The following is a 20,796-nucleotide window of genomic DNA, read 5'->3' on the forward strand; positions in this document are numbered from 1 at the left end:
TACGATCTTTGATAGGTTGGTCAGTATAAGTGGAACGTCTTGAATGACAAACACCTAGACACACTGCCATTTGAAGGTGAGCCTTTAGGAAATGCTTTTTGGAGGCCAGGTGTGTTGGGTCATGCCTGTAATCTCAACATTTTGTGAGGCCAAGATAGGAGGATCACCTGAGGCCAGGAGTTTGAAACCAGCCTGGGCAATATAGTGAGACTTCATTTCTACAAAAACTTAAAAATAAATAAATAAAAAGAAAATATACTCACTATCATTATCTATCAGGCAAATGCAAATNAAAAGAAAAATTAGCAGAGCCTGTAGTCTCAGCTCCTCAGTAAACCGAGAAGGGAGGATTGCTTGAGCCCAGGGGTTTGAGGTTACAGTGACCTATTATCACGCTCCTGCACTCCAGTCTGAGTGACAGAGTAAGAAACTGTCTCTAAGAAAACAAATAAATAAATCAATCCCTTTTGGTGGCATCTCCAGCATGTTGGCCCTGTGCTCTGGTGGGAAGAGTAGTGGTCCACATGCCATTGCCCACCTCTGTGACCCTGGGGTAGCCGCTTCCCTTTTTTGGCTCAGGAGTTGGACTAGATCACATCTAAGGCTCCTCTCTGCCCTAATATTTTAGAAATGTCTTCACACCTGCATTCCTTTTGGTGAGAGGTTAAGATAGGTGATTTTCCTGTGATTTCAGATATTTCTTTGGAAACTCTTATCCTCTTGATAGGAAAATGATTACTCCAGAAGGAAATTAGAAGGCTTGTACTCCTTTACACATTATAACGTAGAAAATTTAGAGAACAGAGAAATGCATTAAGAAAGCAATAAAAATAAACTCTAATCCATTCATCTAGACCTTAGCATTAACATTTTTATGTACTGTATTTTCTTTCTCTATATGTATTTTAATTAAATCAAGCTCAAGTAGATAGTATTATTTCCTAAAGTTTCAAACATTATATCAAAAGCATTTTTTTATTTTCAAAAAAAATCTTTGAAATTATTTTTATTGTAGTAAAGTACACATAACAAAATCTATCACTTTAACCATCTTAAGTGTCCAGTTCAGTGGCATTAATTACATTCATTGCGGTATAACATCACCACCATCCATCTACAGAACATTTTCCATCTTCCCAAACTGAAATTCCATATTAAACAGCAATTTCCCATTTCCTCCTCCTCCAGCTCCTGGTAACCACCATTTAACTTTCTGTCTCTATACATTTGACTACTTCAGGTACCTAGTAGTGAAATCATTTTTTAAAAATAATTTTTCATGGTTGCCTATTATTCTAATATGTAGATGTATCATAATTTATCTAATGAGTCTCCATGTTAAACATGTAATTTCCTTTCCGTTTTTCACTATTGCAAATAATACTGCCATGACTGCCCCCATATCCATTTAAAAACATACGACCTCTGTTTTCCTTTGAGCCTAAATAGGATGGCTCTACTTTCCCTTTGTCTTTTCACCATCCAAATTGGTTCCCCTCCTTAATTTCATGGCAGAGGCAGCAAACCCCTCTGCATGTAGCTGCTGATCCAGGAAATGTGGAACTGGTAGAAACCCTGCTGAAGGCAGGCTGTGACTTGAAGGCTGTTGACAAGGTAAGTGAATGGACTTCATTCAGCTGAGATGGTTGCTGAGACCTTCCTGTTGGCTGTCAGCCTTGAGCAGCGACATTGGAATATCCTCTGTGAAATGGGCACAAACTGGAGAAACCGTGTATCTTCATAGTCAGTAAAATATCCCAGTTTTGATTGAGCTATGTCAGTAAGAATTTTTACTTTGAATAACAATTATGTGGTTTTAAAATTCAAATTCTTCATTAAATTTTTGAAAAGATTATAGATTCTGCCAGGCGCAGTGAGTGGCTCACGCCTATAATCTCAGGATTTTGGGAGGCTGAGGCAGGTGAATCACCTGAGGTCAGGAGTTCGAGATCAGCCTGACCAACGTGGAGAAACCCCATCTCTACTTAAAATACAAAAAATTAGCTGGGTGTGGTGGCGCATGCCTGCAATCCCAGCTACTTGGGGGGCTGAGGTGGGAGAATTTCTGAACCCGGAAGGCAGAGATTGCAGTGAGCCGAGATCGCGCCATTGCACTCCAGCCTGGGTAACGAGCAAACTCCGTCTCAAAAAAAAAAAAAAAAAATTATAGATTCATATGGTCCAAAAATAAAAGAATATAACTAGCAAGGGTTTAGCAGTAAAAAATTCCCACCCACCCCATTCCTACTTGTCTGGTTACCATACTACCTTGCCATATGTATCCATTACTATAAATTATTTCTGTTCCTTCCAGAGTTTTATATGCATATGCCAGCAACCATAAACACATTATACTCTTACTGCCTTCCTCCATCCTTTTTAGACACCAATGGCATACCCATAACGAGCATACTGTTCTGCATTTAGCATTTTTAGCATTATTAAGTGGAGATCTTTGCATATTAGTACATGGAGAGTTTCTTCTTCTTTTTTTACAGCTGCATAGTATAGCATAGCACAGACATATCACAATTTGTTCAACTACTCCTCAATTTATGGACATTTAAGTTGTTCCTAAAGTTTTGCTCTTTCTTACAAACAGAGCTGCAATGAATGTCTTTACATACGTCTAAACTTGTTTTTTTTAAATTAAAAAAATTGTGGTAAAGTCCAGATATATAAAATGCACCGTCTTACCCATTTTTAAGTTCAGTATGATTAAGTATGTTCACATTGTTATGGAATCAGTCTCCAAAACATTTTCATCTTGCAAAAGTGAAACTTTATACTTGTTCAATAACTCCCCATTTCTTCCTTCTGCCAGTCCCTGGGAAACAGAAAGTCTACTTTCTGTTTCTGTGAATTTGGCCACTCTTAAGTATCTCATATAAGTGGAATCACATGGTATTTGCCTTTTTGTGACTGGCTTAGTTCACTTAGCGTAACGTCTTCAAGGTTTATCTATGTTGTAGCATGTGTCAGAATTTCATTTCTTCTTAAGGCTGAATAACATTTCATTGTATGTCTATGCCACATTTTGTTTGTTCATTCATCCATCGATGGATGTTGGGTCATACACATAGTAAGAGGCAGAGCTGGCTTCAAAGCCAAGTAGTGGCTGCTCTGTCATCTGGTGCTTTGCTACAATTGTCAGCAAAGATGACTACTTCCGAAACTTGCAGTTTTCCCTTTCTTATTTTTAGCCACATAGTTCAATAGCTAGCACCTCTCTAATTGACAGTGGAAGCCTGAGTCCACCCTACTCTAGTTCAGAATCATCCATTTTACATGCGTAGAATCTAAAGTATTTATATGTTATTTTCCTTTTCTCTGTGTGTCAGTTTCTAAAATTAACTTTTCTTTTTCTTATCATAAAAGTAACACAGGCCCACTGTGGACAATTTAGAACACACAGAAAGGCGTAAGGAAGGAACACACAGCCACCCATATTTTATCCCTTCTGTAGCATTCCACCCCTTTCACTGCCTGGTTAACTTGGTTTAACATTTACCATTGGTATTTTCTAATGTCATCTTTTTGTAATTTGTTCTAGTTTTTCATGAACACTTAATACCCTGAAGACCATTCTGTGGGTAGAAAATCTACAGCATTAGGCAGGGATTGATGTGGGGCCCCTGGTGCTCAGTGGAGTAGATATTCCAGTGAACACAGTCAATGCTACCAGTTGACTTTGTTTTCAAAACAAGAGCTCACAGTTCGTGGGGCCTCATAATTTGATTTCCCCAGATTTCCCTTCTCCTTTCTTTTCAGGGTCTGGCACATAATTGGAACCCAATACATAGTTAATTAATGACTAAAAAGTATCTTTTCTATTGGCTCCCACAAGTTTTGTTGTCAAAGAAAAGTGTTTCTAGGACCACGTTAGGGTCTGCTTAGGAAATAAGGAGCCAAAATTTGGTGTAAATTTGACTCTCCCAGCAGCTTGTTCTCTGCTGGTCCTTTTGGCCTGAGGTGTTGCAGAGCTCTCAGAGGACCTTCTATCCCCGCTACCTCCCAACCCCTAAGGGCAGAAGTGTTTGGATTTTTACTCCAGCGTATATTCCCTAGGAAGATTTTCCTATGAATTTGAAAACTCCGGCTCTCAGAATGCTGCCTTCTCAAAGCAGGCTAATTATAGTGATTCAAATGGCTTTACAAGCCAGAATGTAGACAGCATGCAATTAGAGGCTTGCTAAATGCCTGCAAAATGCAGTTCTTTCTAATTTCATTAGTGTCTCTTTTGATTAGAGGCTGATTACTTTCAGCCCTAATTTTTCTGCTGGCCTGGGTCTTAGCACCTAGACTAAGAACCAAATCATTTACATTGGTGGGATTTGCACTTGTTGCAAATATCTAACCATGTAAGATAATACTTGGGATGTATTTCTGGATCCATAAGGGTAGAAACACAGGTTCCTAAGATTGGAACTTCTTCCTGGGTCATTTCTGACCATTAATTTTAATTGTTTTCCGAGCAAATTCTTCATGGGTCACTTGAAAAGCAAATGAGAACCACCATCCTTTGCTCAGGGAAAAATGTTTAGATGTAGAAGTTGTACACTGTATGAACTCCAGGGGATTCTGCTTACAAAGCTGTGTGCCCTGGCTTTAAGCTCTGTCCACCTTGAGAAAAGTGTATCTTTTTGTAATTTGTCTAAGATACCATGCAGGCTCCAGGCAGAGCATTCCCAAAATTATGTCCAGAACAGCCCTTGATGATCATTCCATTTGGTTAAGATTCAAACCTCTCACCCTTGGTTGGAGGCAGTATGGTATAATGGAAAAACATTCTAGATGGGGGTCCAGTGAGCTATGAATGACCAGTGTTGCCATTACTGATATTTTATTTGTAATAAAATCCAGCCCTTTTCTGTCTTATTACTCAATGCTCCTCAAAACATAGCTTCTACCTCCTGGTCTAAAGTGGCTGTTCAGGCTCCTGCCATCATGTCAGCATTCCACTCAGGAGGAAGAAGAAAGGAAGGAAAATACCATTCATCCCTCTTCTGTTTAAAGATACTTCCCAGAAGTTGCATGTCCCACTTCTATTTACAGACCATTGGCCAGAACTTAGGTCACATACCTAACTGCAGAAGAGGCTAGGAAATATTCAGGGTTATTAGCATATGTTCTAAAGGCTTTATATGTGTGATCACGTTTACCCCTGACCACTCCACTATGCGGTAGTTATAAAGACCCAAAGAGAAAAGGACTGGCCTAAGTTAACACAGCATGGGGTGGTAGAATCAAGATTTGAACCCAGTTCCCCATGTTCCAAAACCAGAGCTCCTAATCACTGGGCCATACTGCCTGATTTTTTTTTTCTTTTTTCCTTTTTTATATTTTAGCAAGGAAAGACTGCCCTGGCTGTGGCCTCCAGGACAACCATAGCCTCGTGGTGGACATGCTCATTAAAGCAGAGAGATACTACGCCTGGAGAGAGGTAAGGAAGGACGAGCCCAGCACAGTGGAGGCTCTCCTGGCAGCACCCATCTTCTTGAGGGGCAATGTGGGGGCTGCATCATACTTTGCTCTAATGAGCAGAGCCCTGGTCAGTACAGTTAAAACTGTGCCTTCTGTTTTGTGCTGCCCCCATTCATGGAATGAGTAGCTGCCTCTTCCTTTGCCGACATCAGATGTCAGAACTGAGAGTGCGTAGAGTTTGCTTGGGTCAAGCGGCGTTGTCCATGCCAGCTCTAATGGACCTGGCATGTGAACCCCTGATGGGTGACGCCCTGGTTGTGCCCTCTGTCCACAGTCTGGCCATGAGCTATTCCCGGGAGCACTAATGAATGATTAAGAAAAACTCCTTTCTGTGGCTTGGCAGTTTTCAACACACCTCTGTGCTGGCTTTCCAGCACTTAAGTATTCTGTGAGAGTCATGAAAACCTTACTCACTTGAGAACACACAAAAAAACCATTGTCTGTAAGTCATTCTTTTTGGTATTCTTTCATTTTTATTTCCTCTGATATCTGCTACCCTTGCAGCTTCTCAATAGACTGCCCTCCCCTGCAAGATTCACGTCTATGCCCTCAGGCAAGAATGGCACTGCCAGACACCATTCTTGACTTATAGTGACGTGTTGTTTCCGTTCTAGGCTGCATGGCGTTCCCCGGCCCAATGTGTTAGCTCCGGAATTCAGGTCCTGATCATGTGGGGCTCACCCTGAGTTTCTGTGAAGCTGGATTGCTGTCCACCTGGCCAATCCTGGGAAATTTCCCTTAAATCCTTAAATCAAAAAGCATTTACTCATCTCCTTCTCTCTCACAATTCTGTTTAATTAGCTTTCTAGTCTTGATCTATATGGATTCTTTTAAAGGTCACACCATCCTTCTTGCAACTTTTCTTGCCTGTAAAACCAAAAATAAAAGTGCTTTGCTTGTAAAACTTTTTAAAAAAATGTTAACAATTGGAATTCTCTTTCTTCTCTCCCATTCCTCATCTTTCTATGTTCTTTCATCTCCTCCCTTTTCCTCCTCCTCTTTTCCTATCCTCAGACTTATTTTCTTAAATTATCATTTTTTTAATTGAAGACAACTTTACCAAGTGCCATCTTTTCTCTTTCTCTTTAACTTGCTTTCACATTTTCTTTGGAAATAGAAATATTCATTGGTTCTATTTTTAATTCCTGGAAGCTTTAAAAAAATTCTTTTGGGTAGATGAGAATAAATTATTTTCCCACCAAATGAATACACCCTCTTTCCTAATGAATCTTTAAGACATAAGAGTTAGGTAAACTTTGAAAACCATATATAATACATAAATATAGCTAAAGGAGACCCCCCAGAAATGGTAAGAGTTGTTTACTCTGGTGACAGCTGGGGTCCTGGGGTCTGGAGTTGGAGAAATATTTGTCTTTTAAGATACATTTTTCAATTATTTTTTAACCAAATGCATTTATTATTTTAAATTCTCTTTGTTCATTGAACAAGTTTATATCCTGCCTAATATAAATGGTTCCTAGTAAAAGGATTAAAGAGATGATTTAAATTTCCTCTCTTATATCCATTTATCCATTAACATAACCACCCAATCATCCATCATTAAATTCAGTGGTTCAGAGGCAAATGGGAGCTTCCTAAAATCTGGCTTATGTTATTTTAATTTCCACCAGTTCTGGCTCATGTTATTCCTGCAAATGGTTCAGTGCTTTGGCAGGCAAGCTATTTAATGCTTTCACTGACTGCTGAAAAAGACCTAGGCTTTCCAAGTCTCCTGCCCTTTTCGATGGAAGCCTGAGGGACCACCCAGCCCAATCCCGAAATGCAAAACCATGTAAGTTTCTTGAAGAACTAAAACTGTTACCGCACAAAGATAAATGCAGAAGCATTTTGTGTTCTTCCCTTTCCCCTGTGACGTTTAGGCTTTGGATCTTGCTGGATTCATCATTGTTTCAGGAGATGGAATGAGGAGAAAAGGACAAAGAGAAGTGGCCCACAGCACCCAAGTTTGTTAGATCTCCCCATCCTCAACCTCACTTCCTTTGAATTCCTGGGAGCTAGGCACTGTGGAAGTAAAGCTGAGGCTGGGTTGGAGAAGACCCTGCCTTTTACAGTCTCTGAAACGATTGTGGGTAATTCACACCTCCCATTCCTCTTCCAACTTCTGTGCACAAAGTTCAGATACTAGAGGATGGTTTTGCCCTTCTTGGCCAAGCTTCCCAGGAGGAGCTTATTACGCTTCCCCTGTCAAGCTTTCTGGAGGAGATTGCTGGTGCCGTGAGGGGTGCAGGCTGATCCCTGGTGGGGATGAGCCTGTCCCATCAAGTTCTTCTCATTAGTTTTGAAACCCAGGGTCCCATACCATTTTGATCCATTTCCTGCCCCAGCCTTGACTCCCATCTTGTTGTGAAGAATATTTTCATTAAGATACACCTTTATTTAAGTGAAAGACAAAAACAGAGTCGCTATACACGAAAAAGGAGAGGTAAACAGGAAGTCCCAGACTTCTTGGTGGGCCACGTGTCCTGGATGTCCTTAACTGATTTGCAGCTTTCTGCAGGAGGATTACCTGGAGCCCAAGAGGTGTCAGCACAAGAGGCAGTTCTGGGAAGAGGTGCTCCTGCTTTCACTCAGGAATTTTTCTCCAGTGTTTTTGGTTTGATTCTGTAGGTCTCTGGTGGATTCTGCGGAAGAGACAAAAGGAACCTTTACACAGACAGAAAACAAGACGCCAATCTAGGCATAGTGCTGTTGGGCTGAACCTGGCTGCAGTGACTTTAAATGATATCCACTCCTGTCCTCTCCACCCCCTTGGTCACCTGTTCCCCAAGTCACACCCTGAGCTAGGCTCCTGGTTTCCTCTCCTCATGCTTACCAGAGAGCAGGATGAATGAGGGACCAGCTATGTGATCTTATAAGGGATACACCCAATCTGGGCCCACTGAAGCTTTGATATGAGAACATCAAATAAACAAAAGAAGAAAAGGGGGTATGGATGGATTCAAGCAAAGTCCAATAGTGATGGTTTTGTTGTTGTGACACATCCTTCCCCAAGACAGCCTCTCTGTTCTCATTCTGTATTCTAAGCAGCATGGAACACAATAGGCAAAATCCCTCCCATTTCCTATGTCAGACAGACGGTACCCAAACTTTTGATTTCAAGCATTTGTTTCCATTTTGGATGGCAAAAACATGATCCAGTGACAGATGGCATCGAAAACATAGTCTCGGTTACCACTTTACTGGTTATGTTTGAAAAACATATACACTGTGAAATAAGGTAGTAAGTAGAACACATCTGAAATCTTCTGATACAACTATTTTCACTTTAGGAGCATCACGAGAGTATCAGGGACCCATCAACGGGCTTTACTCTGACATTCAAGCAAGATCATAGTTTGGAGACCAGATATATTCGCACACTCCTTTGGGACCTGGCTTATCGTCCGCTGAAGGCCAATGAGTGGCAGAGGCTGGCCCGTTCATGGAACTTTACAGATGACCAGATTAGAGCCATAGAGGAGCAGTGGTCGGGTGAGTACAGACTGGATGATGTGGGCAGGAGGAATTCACTGTTAGGAACAGCAGTGCCTCCTGGTGTGAGGTCTTCCAAGAAAGTACATGGCACTCACAGTAAGCCGCAGTCTTCGAGGGGCCCAGCAATAGGGGCTGCTAGCTTAGGCCCACACCAGTGATTGGACGTTAAGATTTACAGAAAAGTGAACACTCATGGTCTGCAGTAAACTGAAGTCTGCAAGGGATTATTATGTTTATTGAGCCATATCAAACATGTGGCATTTAGAAAGAAATTAAGGTTCCCACTGGACAGTCACTAAGGAAGCAAGGATTTAACAGTTGGTGTGCCAGTGGGAAGCCAATCTGATTTCTAGTGTTCCTTGAGACTGTCCTGGGGTGAATGGATTTATTCTGTAATCAATAGTCTCACTGTTTAAGTTTGCACTCCAGAAATTCCTTAAGCCAGGTGGGTGTGGGGGAAGAGGTTCTTGTAGGACTAGGCCTTATGGGAGGCTTGGCTGTCTCATGAGAGACACAGGGATGAGACTCAGGGCTTTCTTGCCTAGATGATTCCAAGCAATGAAATCATTTCAGCTGGACTCAAGCTGTCAGAATTAGTGAGGTCAGATCAGCTGGATTCCTTAGTTTTGCTTTTTTGTGGTTAGACCAAAACCTAGGAAATACAGAAATTTTGCTTGGCATTAATCAACTAATTATCTTCAACAAGGAAGCAGCCGGGCACGGTGGCTCACGCCTGTAATCCCAGTACTTTGAGGCAGGCAGATCACAAGGTCAAGAGATCGAGATCTGGCCCACATGGTAAAACTCCATCTCTACTAAAAATATAAAAATTAGCTGGGCATAGTGGTGTGAGTCTGTAGTCCCAGCTCCTGGGGAGGCTGAGGTAGGAGAATTGCTTGAACCGGGAGGTGGAGGTTGCAGTGAGCTGAGATCACGCCACTGCACTCCAACCTGGTGACAGAGGCAGACTCCGTCTCAAACATAAATAAATAAAAAATAAAATAACCAATGAAGCAAATATGTTTCTTGGCCAAGTTTTCTATTCAGAGCAGTGCCCTCTCGTGGACATCCTAAGACGAGAAGGTGTCCCTGCTCAGGGATAGATTTGTATTTGTGATTGCTGGGAACTGGGGATGGCAGAAGCACAGCTATTGAGCACACGCTGTTTATACCATATACAAGTAAATTATGGGACTGTGTATTGCTCATGCTTAGGATACATTTTCATGTGAGAGATAGAAGATAAGGTATTGAAAACATTGAATACTAGCTAGTTTCTAACTAGAAAAGATTTTTTATTGTTAAGATTTCTTTTTTGTCATGATTAAGGCTTATAGTGTTCTGTGAAGTCTTTAGGAAAACTGAGTTGCCTCCTGGAACTCTATCTTGACCTAAAGAGATGACCTGAAAATACAGTGTACCTTCAGAGTACTTGGCAATAGGATAAGGGGGATTTTAAGGTGTTTCGATGAAACCTTTACGGAGGGCCTGGATTGTTTATCTCTGCCGGATGAGGGATACATACATCAGCTCTCTAAACCTTGCATGTTCGAAGGAGTTTATAATCTAGTCGGCACAATAACAATGACATTTACAATTCAATTATGTTGTGATCTAGGGTAAGGTTACTAGCACCAGGGAGTCTGTGGGCTTTTGAGTAAAGAAGTGACAGGTTCATGATGGTATTTAAGAAAAATTAGTGTATCAAGAGCAAGATTAGGAAAGGAACAGAGGACCTGCCCAGGAGTACATTCTGGAAGCATGCAGTTCCTCTCCCTGAAATGCCCGCCTCTCTAACAGTCTGTCCAGTGAACTTCTCCCTTGCCCCCGCAGAGCTAAGCCTCTTTCCTTGCACAGCATGTCTGCTCCTGCACACTCTCCCTCACAGCAAGGAGTCTGTAGTGTGTTGGTAACTGAACTCCTGTTGGGAGCCACAGTGGCTTTGTGGTTCCCAATCCCAGTACTTCCCCGACACCTCTCCAGGCTGAGTTATTCAGTGATTATTTGTCAAATGAATAACCCTGGCCCAGGGATGCAAACTTCCATCAGAGTAGCATCCTTGAAACTGGAGTGGCAAAATGAACCGTGCATGCTTGCAGCTCAGAGTGGTGAACATAGAGCAGCATTAGTGGCAGCACCCGAGAGTTGGTGAATGCATGGATTCTTACCCCAGATCTACTGAATCTGAACCTACATTTTAGTAAGATACTCAGGTGAAAGAAGCACTGTGAGTTTGAGGAGCATTGGTCTGTGAGAATTTGCACATCTCATCAAAATTGTTACCACTGGGCAGGCACTACAACTGTCCTCTCTTGTACACTCCTTTGGGTGTGTGTCAAGCACAGCAGGTGCATCATGGCAAGGGCTGGAGGGCATGCAAATGCTGGTCACCACAAGGCAGTACAGTGAGGGCAATGGGAAGGGCTTTATGCGAAGAGGAACGGACTTGCAACCACAGTCATTCAGAAAGTTTAGTTGGAATTGAGATTACAATGGAAAGAGATAGCAGCTCATGGTGTTTTACCTCGGACCTCTTGTGCTTGGTGCAGGAAATGAAAGCTTCCGTGAACATGGCCACAGGGCTCTACTTATCTGGCTACATGGGACCCTGATGACTCAGGCTGATCCGGCCAAGCACCTGTATGAAGAGCTGGTACGTGCAGGTTTCCCCAAACTAGCTGGTAAGTGACAGTTTCAACAGAAATTCTTTCTCCCTTAAAATGTCAGGGAGCAGTCTACAGAAACACCATCCTGACCAGCTGCAGTCCCAGCGTGGTGTTAGCTGTGGCTCACATGGAGTATGGAGCTATGCAAGGGGTTTGTAAGCTGTCAGCAGCTTCTTCTCTGGGGAATGATCCAGTGAATACTGGTCACCTGTCAGCCTGGTAGTTCTATGTCATCCCCCTGCTGGGCATTTGAAGAACTGTGGGAGTGTTTTTGCTTATGTGTACGTGTAGTCGGGGGAGGAGGGATGGGGCAGAAGTGCTAAACCATCCCATACAGTTATAGGATTGTTCTCCACCAATAAGAGTTGTCTTGCTCAAAATGCCATTTTGCCCGTTGAAAAACCGCAGGTTAATGGATCTGAAAATGTTTTCTCTAGGTGGAACAAAAGGAGCAGACAGGCCACCTGAGGTTATTGCTAAAAATCACTCTGCCAAAATGACTGACTATATTGTCAGGAAAGATGCTTTAAAAACTTATCAATAAATTAGGAGGTGTTGTAGCTCTCATATAATAGCAAGCATTCAAGCAAAATGTAGGAACATCTGCCATTATTTTTACGAAGCAGTTTTACCTAGAGCAAGAAGATAAATGAATGAACACTGAGTGATCTAGTAGTTTCCAGCAGTAGTAGGTACAAGGAACAGTGTGTGGATACCTACTTTTCATCACATTATCTCATACGATCGGAAATTTTCTCTTAACCCTGTTCCCATTTGCCCCGAGAATACTCACCAGCGGTGCTTGCAGCATTTCCCCTGAGGAAACTGTGCCATGAATTATCTTACTTTTATTATTATTTTTGCATTGCTGCAGTATATTGACTTTGGAAACAAAAGACATCATTCTACTTGTAGCATTCTGTTTTTAGTAGTGGCATTTCCATGTACAAAATATGGAAACTCTTGATTGTTTGAAAATGTTAAGTCCTAGAAAATATAGCATTCCTACATGTGATGTTAACATTATTCTCAAACAATTGTCGGCTGAAGATTCATTCAGTGAACCCAGTTTTTCAGAAATTGACAATTTGGATGATTCAGACTATCCTGATGTTAGTTCTGTTTAGAAATAACTCCAAGAACAGTTTTTATATTTTTCACATTGAAAATCAGTCAGATTTACTTCCGCCTCAAAGAGCGTATTTATGTAAAGCTGAAGCCCTGGCAGTGAGCTGCACTTTTTTTCTAAATGGGAAAAGGGTTAAATGTATTCTTCCCCTGAAAGAGGTTTCAAAAGAACCCTTGGAGAAGACGAAGATGCAGCCCACTGAACTGGCTAAGGGTGTGTGTCCTGATGCAAGGCTGTGTGAGTTCACTCTTGAACTCCAAAGCTGACTGGTTGTAAATCTTGAGCAAGCTCTGTGACCTCCCTGTGACAATCTTCTCATTTATTAACTAGGAAAGAAAATAAAAATGTTTACTTCAAAAGACTGTTGTGGGATTTAATGAGCAATAGTGCCTGGTACAAAGTAAGTGCTTTCAAAATGTTAGGTATTAATAAATCTCATCTTATTTTTTCCAGAAAAGACTCGTCATTTCAAAAGCAAAACTGACTCAAACTCCAAGAAATGTGTAGTTTCATAAATGCCTAAAGAAATTGTATTTACATGATTTTCCACTCAGCATTCAGTTCTTTTAATGCCATAAATTTCTTCCAGCAGTAGGCAGTAGCATTGATTTCCAGCTCTGGTGATGGCGGTGATAGGGTACTCTAACAGATGAAAGAAGAGTAATACCATGATACTTTTCAACCACTGAAAAGTCAAATAGTTTTTTTTGTTGAGGGCAAGTTGTATATGATTTTCCCATTTCTGTCATTTGATGGAACACATGTAATAAGATAATCTAGGAGGGTTTTGCTGTCTTTTTTTTTTTTTTTTAAACTTTTTTTTAAAACTGTACCAGCATCATGGTACAGCAAAAAACCAATGGTTTTTACGAGAGACGGATATGGTCGTGAACTTGGTTTTGCCACTTATTAGATGTGAATCTTTGAGCATGTTAATATTTAAGTTCTTAGAGCTTCAGTTTCCTATAAAGTGGGACAAATGTCTATTCAATCCATAGGACTGGAGTGAAGATGAAGGGAAAATGCCTGTGAAATGCCTAGCTAGCCTCATGCCCACAGTATGGAGATCAACTGTTTCAGTAAGAGAAACTGGGTTTGGAAATTTACAGTCATTGTTGACTTTAAATCACACATAATGTGTAATATATTACTTCGAAAAGACCAGAAGTATGTACACCAATTTTTTAAAAAAATCTCTTGGTGTTGTAATTAATTACAGATTATTACTTTCCTTGTACTTTTGGGCAAATTCCAGTTTCTTCACAACAAACATGCATTATTTTTGAAACCTGAGAGTTATGAAATAAATGTAAAATCAAGTATGAATTTGTGTCAGTTTATGTCACCTATTCATTAGAATTTAAGACTCCATTCTCAGATTCTGACTCTAAATTTACAAGGCACATAATAAAATCATGAACAATTTCAATCCAGTTATTCTATCATGAATTTGTAGTTTTATGTCTTTGTCTCATAGTGATTGTAAATGGCCAACAATATTATGAATGTTTAAAACAGGTAATAGATTCACATGCATCCAAAACATTTTTCAAAAATGTATTGAGAAGTCTTATCCCATCTGTTCTTCAGCATGGCCAGTTTCCACTGACCTATCGCTGCTCCCCACCAGATTGGGGTAACCTCTTTATGTGAAAATAAACAAATATGAATACATACTCAACTGTGTAAAGTGTTTGTTGAATTTACATTAACTTAGGCCAACATTAATTGCTTGGTGCTTTAGACAACATACATTTCTAGAGCTTAAAGCTTAAAAAGATGTTTATAATATTCTTAATCACAACATTCATAATATTCACTTTAGTTTGTCCATATCGTTTTGGCGTGAATACTGAAAACCATTCCTAGCTGTAGTCTAGATTCCTCAAAAAGTGGAGCTTAAGGCCGACGTTTACGTGCAACAACCTTTTCAGAAGTGTACATATAGGGAAGCAGGAGTGGAGGAAAAGGGGAGTTGTCCAGGGAAGGAGGGAGAATGAGGAGGACAAAGTGAATTACCAAAGTTGCCACCACCACTTGGTACTTGGTACAAGCATAACTGATTATTTAATCGTGGGCTACTTTATTCTGAGAGACACTATGTACTAATACATCTCAGGACAATTCATACAGGGGAGAAGGAAGGAAGAATTGGTCTGTTTACCACGATGTGGGTGTTAATTCTGGGTTGCATGAGTGGGCTCCCCAGTGGAGCCCGTACTCTCCCAACAAAACTGGGAGTGAACAGAGAAGCCCGGGAAGAGCATGCACACAGAAAGGGTGCGAGATGAGGTGCTGGTGGTTTGTGTTCATGAAAAGCTTGCTGAAGCCCATGAGGGGTGGAGCTGTTTGCCACAATGGTAGTTGGACCAGAACCCAGAAAAAGTGTTGTGTAAATATCTAATACCCTTTAAGAAACAGCCTGATAATAATTCAGAAAGGCCTTAATGGGCCCCATTAGAAAATGGGATTCTATTTGCCTGTATCACATTTATTCTCCAATGTCCTGTGAACATGTGAGGCAGCAAGAAAACCTATTTCCTATAATAAAAGTGCAGAGAACTTATATTCAAATTAGAAGAGGCTACAGATGATTAAGTCCATCCACTCTGTTAAAGATATGGAAATTGAGGTCCTGGACAGACTCTTTAGAACCTGCTCATTTTTATGTATTACATAAGTACTTGTGAAATAGTAGGTAAACAGATGAGGAGCCAGAGAGTCATTTAAATTGTGTGGCCCACACAGTCAGCAATAAAACCATTAGAAGCCAGGTCTTGCTCACCTAAATCAGTTCTGCCCAGATGGTTTCTTTGTATTGGCCAGTCACTGAACAATTTCTGCCCAGGCCTAGGTTTGCTGAGTTGCACAAGGCTATATCATCACAGAACAGTGTTTAGATTTTTAGGGGGAACAATGTCGGTTCAGTGCTGCAGAGTTTCAAATAAGGTGAGAAAGAATACCAGAAACAGGATCATTCTAACGGGAAATTTCTGATACTTCAGTAACTCTGTTCTAGCATTAAAAATGTTTTCCCTTTTGGCATTAAACATAGGTGTTGCCATTTCCATCTATTGTCAACTGTCAGAGTCCTGGAAAAATGAAGACTAACAGACAAAAGCCACAGAAAACTTGAGGCTGGGTATAGTGGCTCATGCCTGTAATCCCAGCACTTTGGGAGCCTAGGGCGGGAGGATCACTTGAGGTCAGGAGTTCGGAACCAGCCTGGCCAACATGGTAAAACCTCAACTCTACTGAAAAAGATACAAAAATTAGCCAGGCGTGGTGGCTGGCACTTGTAATCCCAGCTACTTGGGAGGCTGAGGCAGGAGAATCACTTGACCATGGGAGAAGGAGGCAGTGAGCTGAGGTAACACCACTGCATTCCAGCCTGGGTGACAAGCAAGACTCTGTCTCAAAAAAAAAAAAAAGAAAAAAAAAATCATTATTACACTCGGCCTTTAACTTTTTAAATTAAAAATAAAAATATCACAGTTTCTACTAGTTCTAATAGTTTAAGTAAGGTTCCCTCTCAACACTTTGAGTGAATTACAGCTGTGTAACATTGGAAATGATTTAGTGTTTTATAAATAGTGAAAAAAATTTATATACTTTGATGATATAATCAGCAACAGGCTAAACATATTAAAAAATAAAGTCCAGTTTCTTTTTTAATTTAAAAAAGTTTTACTTAATTACTTAAATAAAAAATAACATTAAAATAATTTCTACATATAGTTACAAAGCATGGTAGAGCTTGAAAAAGCCTCTTGTAATTCTGAACAGATGAACATGATGTATCCATGATGTTCTAACAATATGGAAAGTTAAAAACAAAAGACTTCTAACCCTTGGTAAGTCCAGAGGAATTAAAAGACCCCACTATGGGCATATTCACTTCAGTCAACCACTTTTATGGACTGAACACTTGTGAGAGACTGGGTGTGAGCTGATCTGGTTCCAAGTGATCTAGAAGCTGAGGCACTACTTTCAGGATGAATGGTCCGGGGATATTTTGCTGCAGTTGCCTGAGGAATGGTTTGCTGAAAAGAAAAAAATCTGCTTTAATAATACCACAAGACTATGTATACTACATATCATTTCATCATCTATGATCTATAATTTAATCCAACAAACATTTGTTAAGATCCAGTAGAGAGAAGCAATGAGCGGAGTGAAGCAGCTGTTAAATGAGACAAGGCCCTGCTCTGTAAGGAATCCATACCCAGTCTGACTGACGTGTTGAACACCCACAGTGTAATAGCAGAGCTATATCTGCAAGGATCATAAAAAAAGCCACGGCAGCCATTCCTCCAATAGGACCAGGGAGAATCTTGTAATGTGTACAGAGGCTCTGTATATACACAGGAACTCTGTGGTATTTGGAAGAGGGGTCAGTCCTGAGTCCTCCCCCTCATTCCATCCAGCTTCCTTCTCTCCACTTGACTGTTAGTATGTGGAGACCAATCCCAGGGACACAGGGAAGCCCTCAGATGCAGTATGGTCCTTGCTTTACACCAGAGCCCTCATATTTAACCTGGGTCACCCAGGAGCTGACTAAAATTTTCATGCACATCACCTCAGAGCTCAAAGGAACACCTTAGATATGAGCACTGAAGCATTAAAGTCAGGACACACATGACTCCATCCACACATGTAATATGCATATAATATGTATAAGTACACACTATGTACACAAGTACACATTACATGCAAACATATGTACAATATGTATCAGTACAAGGCTTTTCCCCATTAAACCCGATAAAGCTTCTTAGTAGCTAGCAGTGGGATTTGTACTAAGGTAAGTTCTCACTCCACGTCACTGACTAAGACATGTCAATTTCTACTAGGGTCTTCCACTTAGAAAAGTCATTGTTAAAACACTGGAAGTAAAATTATATATATTTGGTCAAAACATTCACTGCATGTTTAAAAAACCCCAAGCTGTAGTTTTTGCTTAAAAAAAGGAATGAAACCTCTTAGAAACAAAAGATCCTGTCAGATTCCACTTTAAAAAGAATAGAACTATTTTTTTTTGAGACAGAGTCTCTCTGTTGCCCAGGCTGGAGTGCAATGGCATGATCCTGGCTCACTGTAACCTCCACCTCCCAGGTTCCAGTGATTCCCCTGCCTCAGCCTCCCAAGTAGGTGGAACTACAGTTGTGTGCTACCATGCCCAGCTAATTTTCATATTTTTTAGTAGAGAGGGGGTTTCACCATATTGTCCAGGCTGGTCTTGAACTCCTGACCTCATGATCCTCCCACCTTGGCCTCCCAAAGTGCTGGGATTACAGGCATGAGTCACTGTGCCTGGCCAGAACTCCTTTTTAAGAAACAGAAAAATAACTTCTTTTCTTAAAGTACCTTATATAAATGTTTCTTTGTACATAAATAACTGAATAACCATTATAAACAGGAGATACACTTGCAACAGATAGGAAATTTTACTTGCCAGCCACCTAAACTGAGCCTACCAAAAAGGCTTTCTCCTTGGGGAGGATGAGCAAGAGGAACTGTAGAAATAAAGCTATCACTGAAATTATGATACACAAAATATGACAAAGAATGAAATAGCTCTAGAAGCATGGAATCATCCAGCAGATGGGGCTACGATGTCACAAATTGCATCCTCGGTTTTTTAGTAATAACCATTTCTGGTAGTTTTAGATCTTGATTCCTGAGGTAAAATGAAATACAGTGCAGACGACTGCCACTGTGTCTATCACATGATCCAAATTCGGTGACAATGGAAGCAGCTGATGGCTCTCTGATTCATATGCAATTAGTGGGGAGGAAACGCACATACTGAATAAAGGGAGGGCAGCATGGGAGGTAAGTATCAGAAACAAGGGTTCTAAATTTTTAGTTCTTTGATTTTTCTTCTGTAAAATATGAATTCCTATCATTACAAAACAAAAGGTTGTGCTCTCTTTATGCCTTCTTTACCTCACAAATGGACAGTCTCTCACCATCTCTATACATTTTTATGCCTGAAAAAACAGAAATGGGTTTCTTCTCACTTTTGATAACTTGTCTTCCATATTCAAAAATATATAGAAAAGTCTTCTATGAACTTTCAGAGTCTGTCCAATTTATAAAACATGAATCTTAAGATAATCCTAAAATAAATCCTCCATCATCTCCAAGAAGACTTCAATAGGTGCTTCTATCTCTAGCCTTCCACCTCACGAAGGTCCTACTTCACCTGAAGTTCAGTTCAAATCAATCCAGCTTGTCTTCATTTAATCATCTAGTAACCATCTAGTATTCAGGAAAAAAATGATTTAAAATCATTCCATATACTTTTGTTAATACTTAGTAAGTACACAGGAATGCTGTCTAATGCTGAGAATTTATACAGAGCACTCTCTTTTAAAATATATTCTTGAAATTAGCGGGTGTGGTGGTGGGTTCCTGTAATCCCAGCTACTTGGGAGGCTGAGGCAGGAGAATTGCTTGAATGTATCAGTGACCCAAGATTGAGCCATTGCACTCCAGCCTGGGTGACAAGAGCAAACCTTTCCCTCCCCCACAAAAAAAAATCCTTCTTTCTCTTTAGGGATGTTCTTATCACACTTATGATACTTTTTGAGATAATTGTTGATTTGTATGCATGTGTAGAAAATAATTCAGAGATATTCCATGTATCTTTTTCTAGTAACTTTCAGTAAATTTGCTTATGGTTTTACAGTTTAAAAAATGCCTTAATACATCTCATTTAATTTTTATATGATCTCAGTTAATCTTGAATCCTAACAATAACCCTAGGAGCTCACTATTCTTATTAACCCCATTTTACAGAAGAGAAAGTGGAGGCTCAAATACTTTACTTGATTTGTATCTATCACAAAGGCAATAAGTAGCAAAGCTGAAGCACTAACTTAGGTTTTAAAATATTTGCTTCAAATTCAATGCACCTTCTTTTTATCAGGTGCATTTGTTTCAACTTAAATTTTGTTTAACTAAAAACATGCTGACAATTGTATTGAAAAAAGCGGAAGACTTTTTTAAAAAAAGAAAGAAAAATTAAAAACTATAAAATGTAGGTAAATTTACTTACAATCAAGTATCTGCTACATGAGCAGCTAGTGACTGAACCATTTTTGTCTCTTTTTAAACTGATAATAAATCATTTACATATTTTACTCTTTTGACCACAAACACACTGGATTCCTTTTAGTATTTTACAATTTTTACACTGTTTGGAAGAAACAATGTTTCTGAAATTAATTTCCCAATGGTGGAAAGGTAGATTTATAGCAGGTTTCATAAATACAAGTATAAAAAAAAATGAACAGGAAACGGCAGAACAAGTACCAGTCATCATGAATTTTTATCTTCTCAACATGTTCTGTAAGTGTTTACTAGTTTATGAACTCTCAGGAAAAAGAATCTTTGACAAAAGGTCATCAAATGTGAACTCACCACTGTGACTGGATGATGTTTTTCCACAACAACTGAGCTCATGGGAGGAGAAACTCCCATTATAGCCAAACTGCTGCTAATTCTGTTTTTTGAAGCAAAATCACATCTTCCTGTGATCCGGGCTGTAATAGTTCTTCCTGCTTTCTGTTGTGCAGAGGTTACAACTCTTGGTACATACTAAGAAGAAGAAAAAAAATAAAACAAGTGACAAGGTGGCAGAAAATCCACAGCAAAATTTCTGTTACTTTTGATTTCATAAATTATGAAGACAATACACAGGCACTTAAAATAGCTGTATATTCAGCCAACTTTAACACGGAAAAAATAAACAAAATCACAAGACAAAAAGCAAAACCTAAAACTGAACACCCTAAAATATCCCTTTAACCTTAGTATGCCAACAATTTTATAAGATTTTAGTAACTTAAAAAACTATCTTTTTATTTTGAAATAATAATAGATTTATAGGAAGGCGCACAGATCATACTGAAAAGCCCTGTGTGCTCTTCACCCAGTTTCCTGCCATGGTTACATGTTACATAATTAGAATATAACAAAGTCAAAACCACGAAGCTCACCATGAGATAATGCCTG

At 39.9% G+C, this 20,796-nt stretch overlaps 2 protein-coding genes across 4 annotated transcripts in view; one reads left to right on the forward strand and one right to left on the reverse strand.

Annotated features, from left to right (window-relative positions):
• Positions 1–14,452, forward strand: part of ANKDD1B (ankyrin repeat and death domain containing 1B) — a 55,835-nt gene extending 41,383 nt beyond the window's left edge. Inside the window, 6 exon segments of the mRNA XM_017527670.2 lie at positions 1,516–1,614; positions 5,349–5,379; positions 5,382–5,443; positions 8,775–8,976; positions 11,529–11,660; positions 13,228–14,452. Of these exon segments, the coding sequence (XP_017383159.1) occupies positions 1,516–1,614; positions 5,349–5,379; positions 5,382–5,443; positions 8,775–8,976; positions 11,529–11,660; positions 13,228–13,289 (588 nt within the window). The 3' untranslated portion in view covers positions 13,290–14,452.
• Positions 14,453–16,437: 1,985 nt separating this feature from the next.
• Positions 16,438–20,796, reverse strand: part of POC5 (POC5 centriolar protein) — a 39,352-nt gene continuing 34,993 nt past the window's right edge. For all 3 annotated transcript variants that reach the window (XM_017527672.2, XM_017527671.2, XM_017527674.2), the window contains 2 exons: positions 20,203–20,379; positions 16,438–16,817 (listed from right to left, as the gene is read on the reverse strand). In XM_017527672.2, coding sequence (XP_017383161.1) covers positions 16,674–16,817; positions 20,203–20,379 — 321 coding nt within the window. In that variant the 3' untranslated portion in view covers positions 16,438–16,673. The remainder of the gene's footprint in view (positions 16,818–20,202; positions 20,380–20,796) is intronic.

The sequence above is a fragment of the Cebus imitator genome, unplaced genomic scaffold (assembly GCF_001604975.1).
Source record: "Cebus imitator isolate Cc_AM_T3 unplaced genomic scaffold, Cebus_imitator-1.0 Scaffold50, whole genome shotgun sequence".
Classification (NCBI taxonomy): Eukaryota; Metazoa; Chordata; class Mammalia; order Primates; family Cebidae; genus Cebus; species Cebus imitator.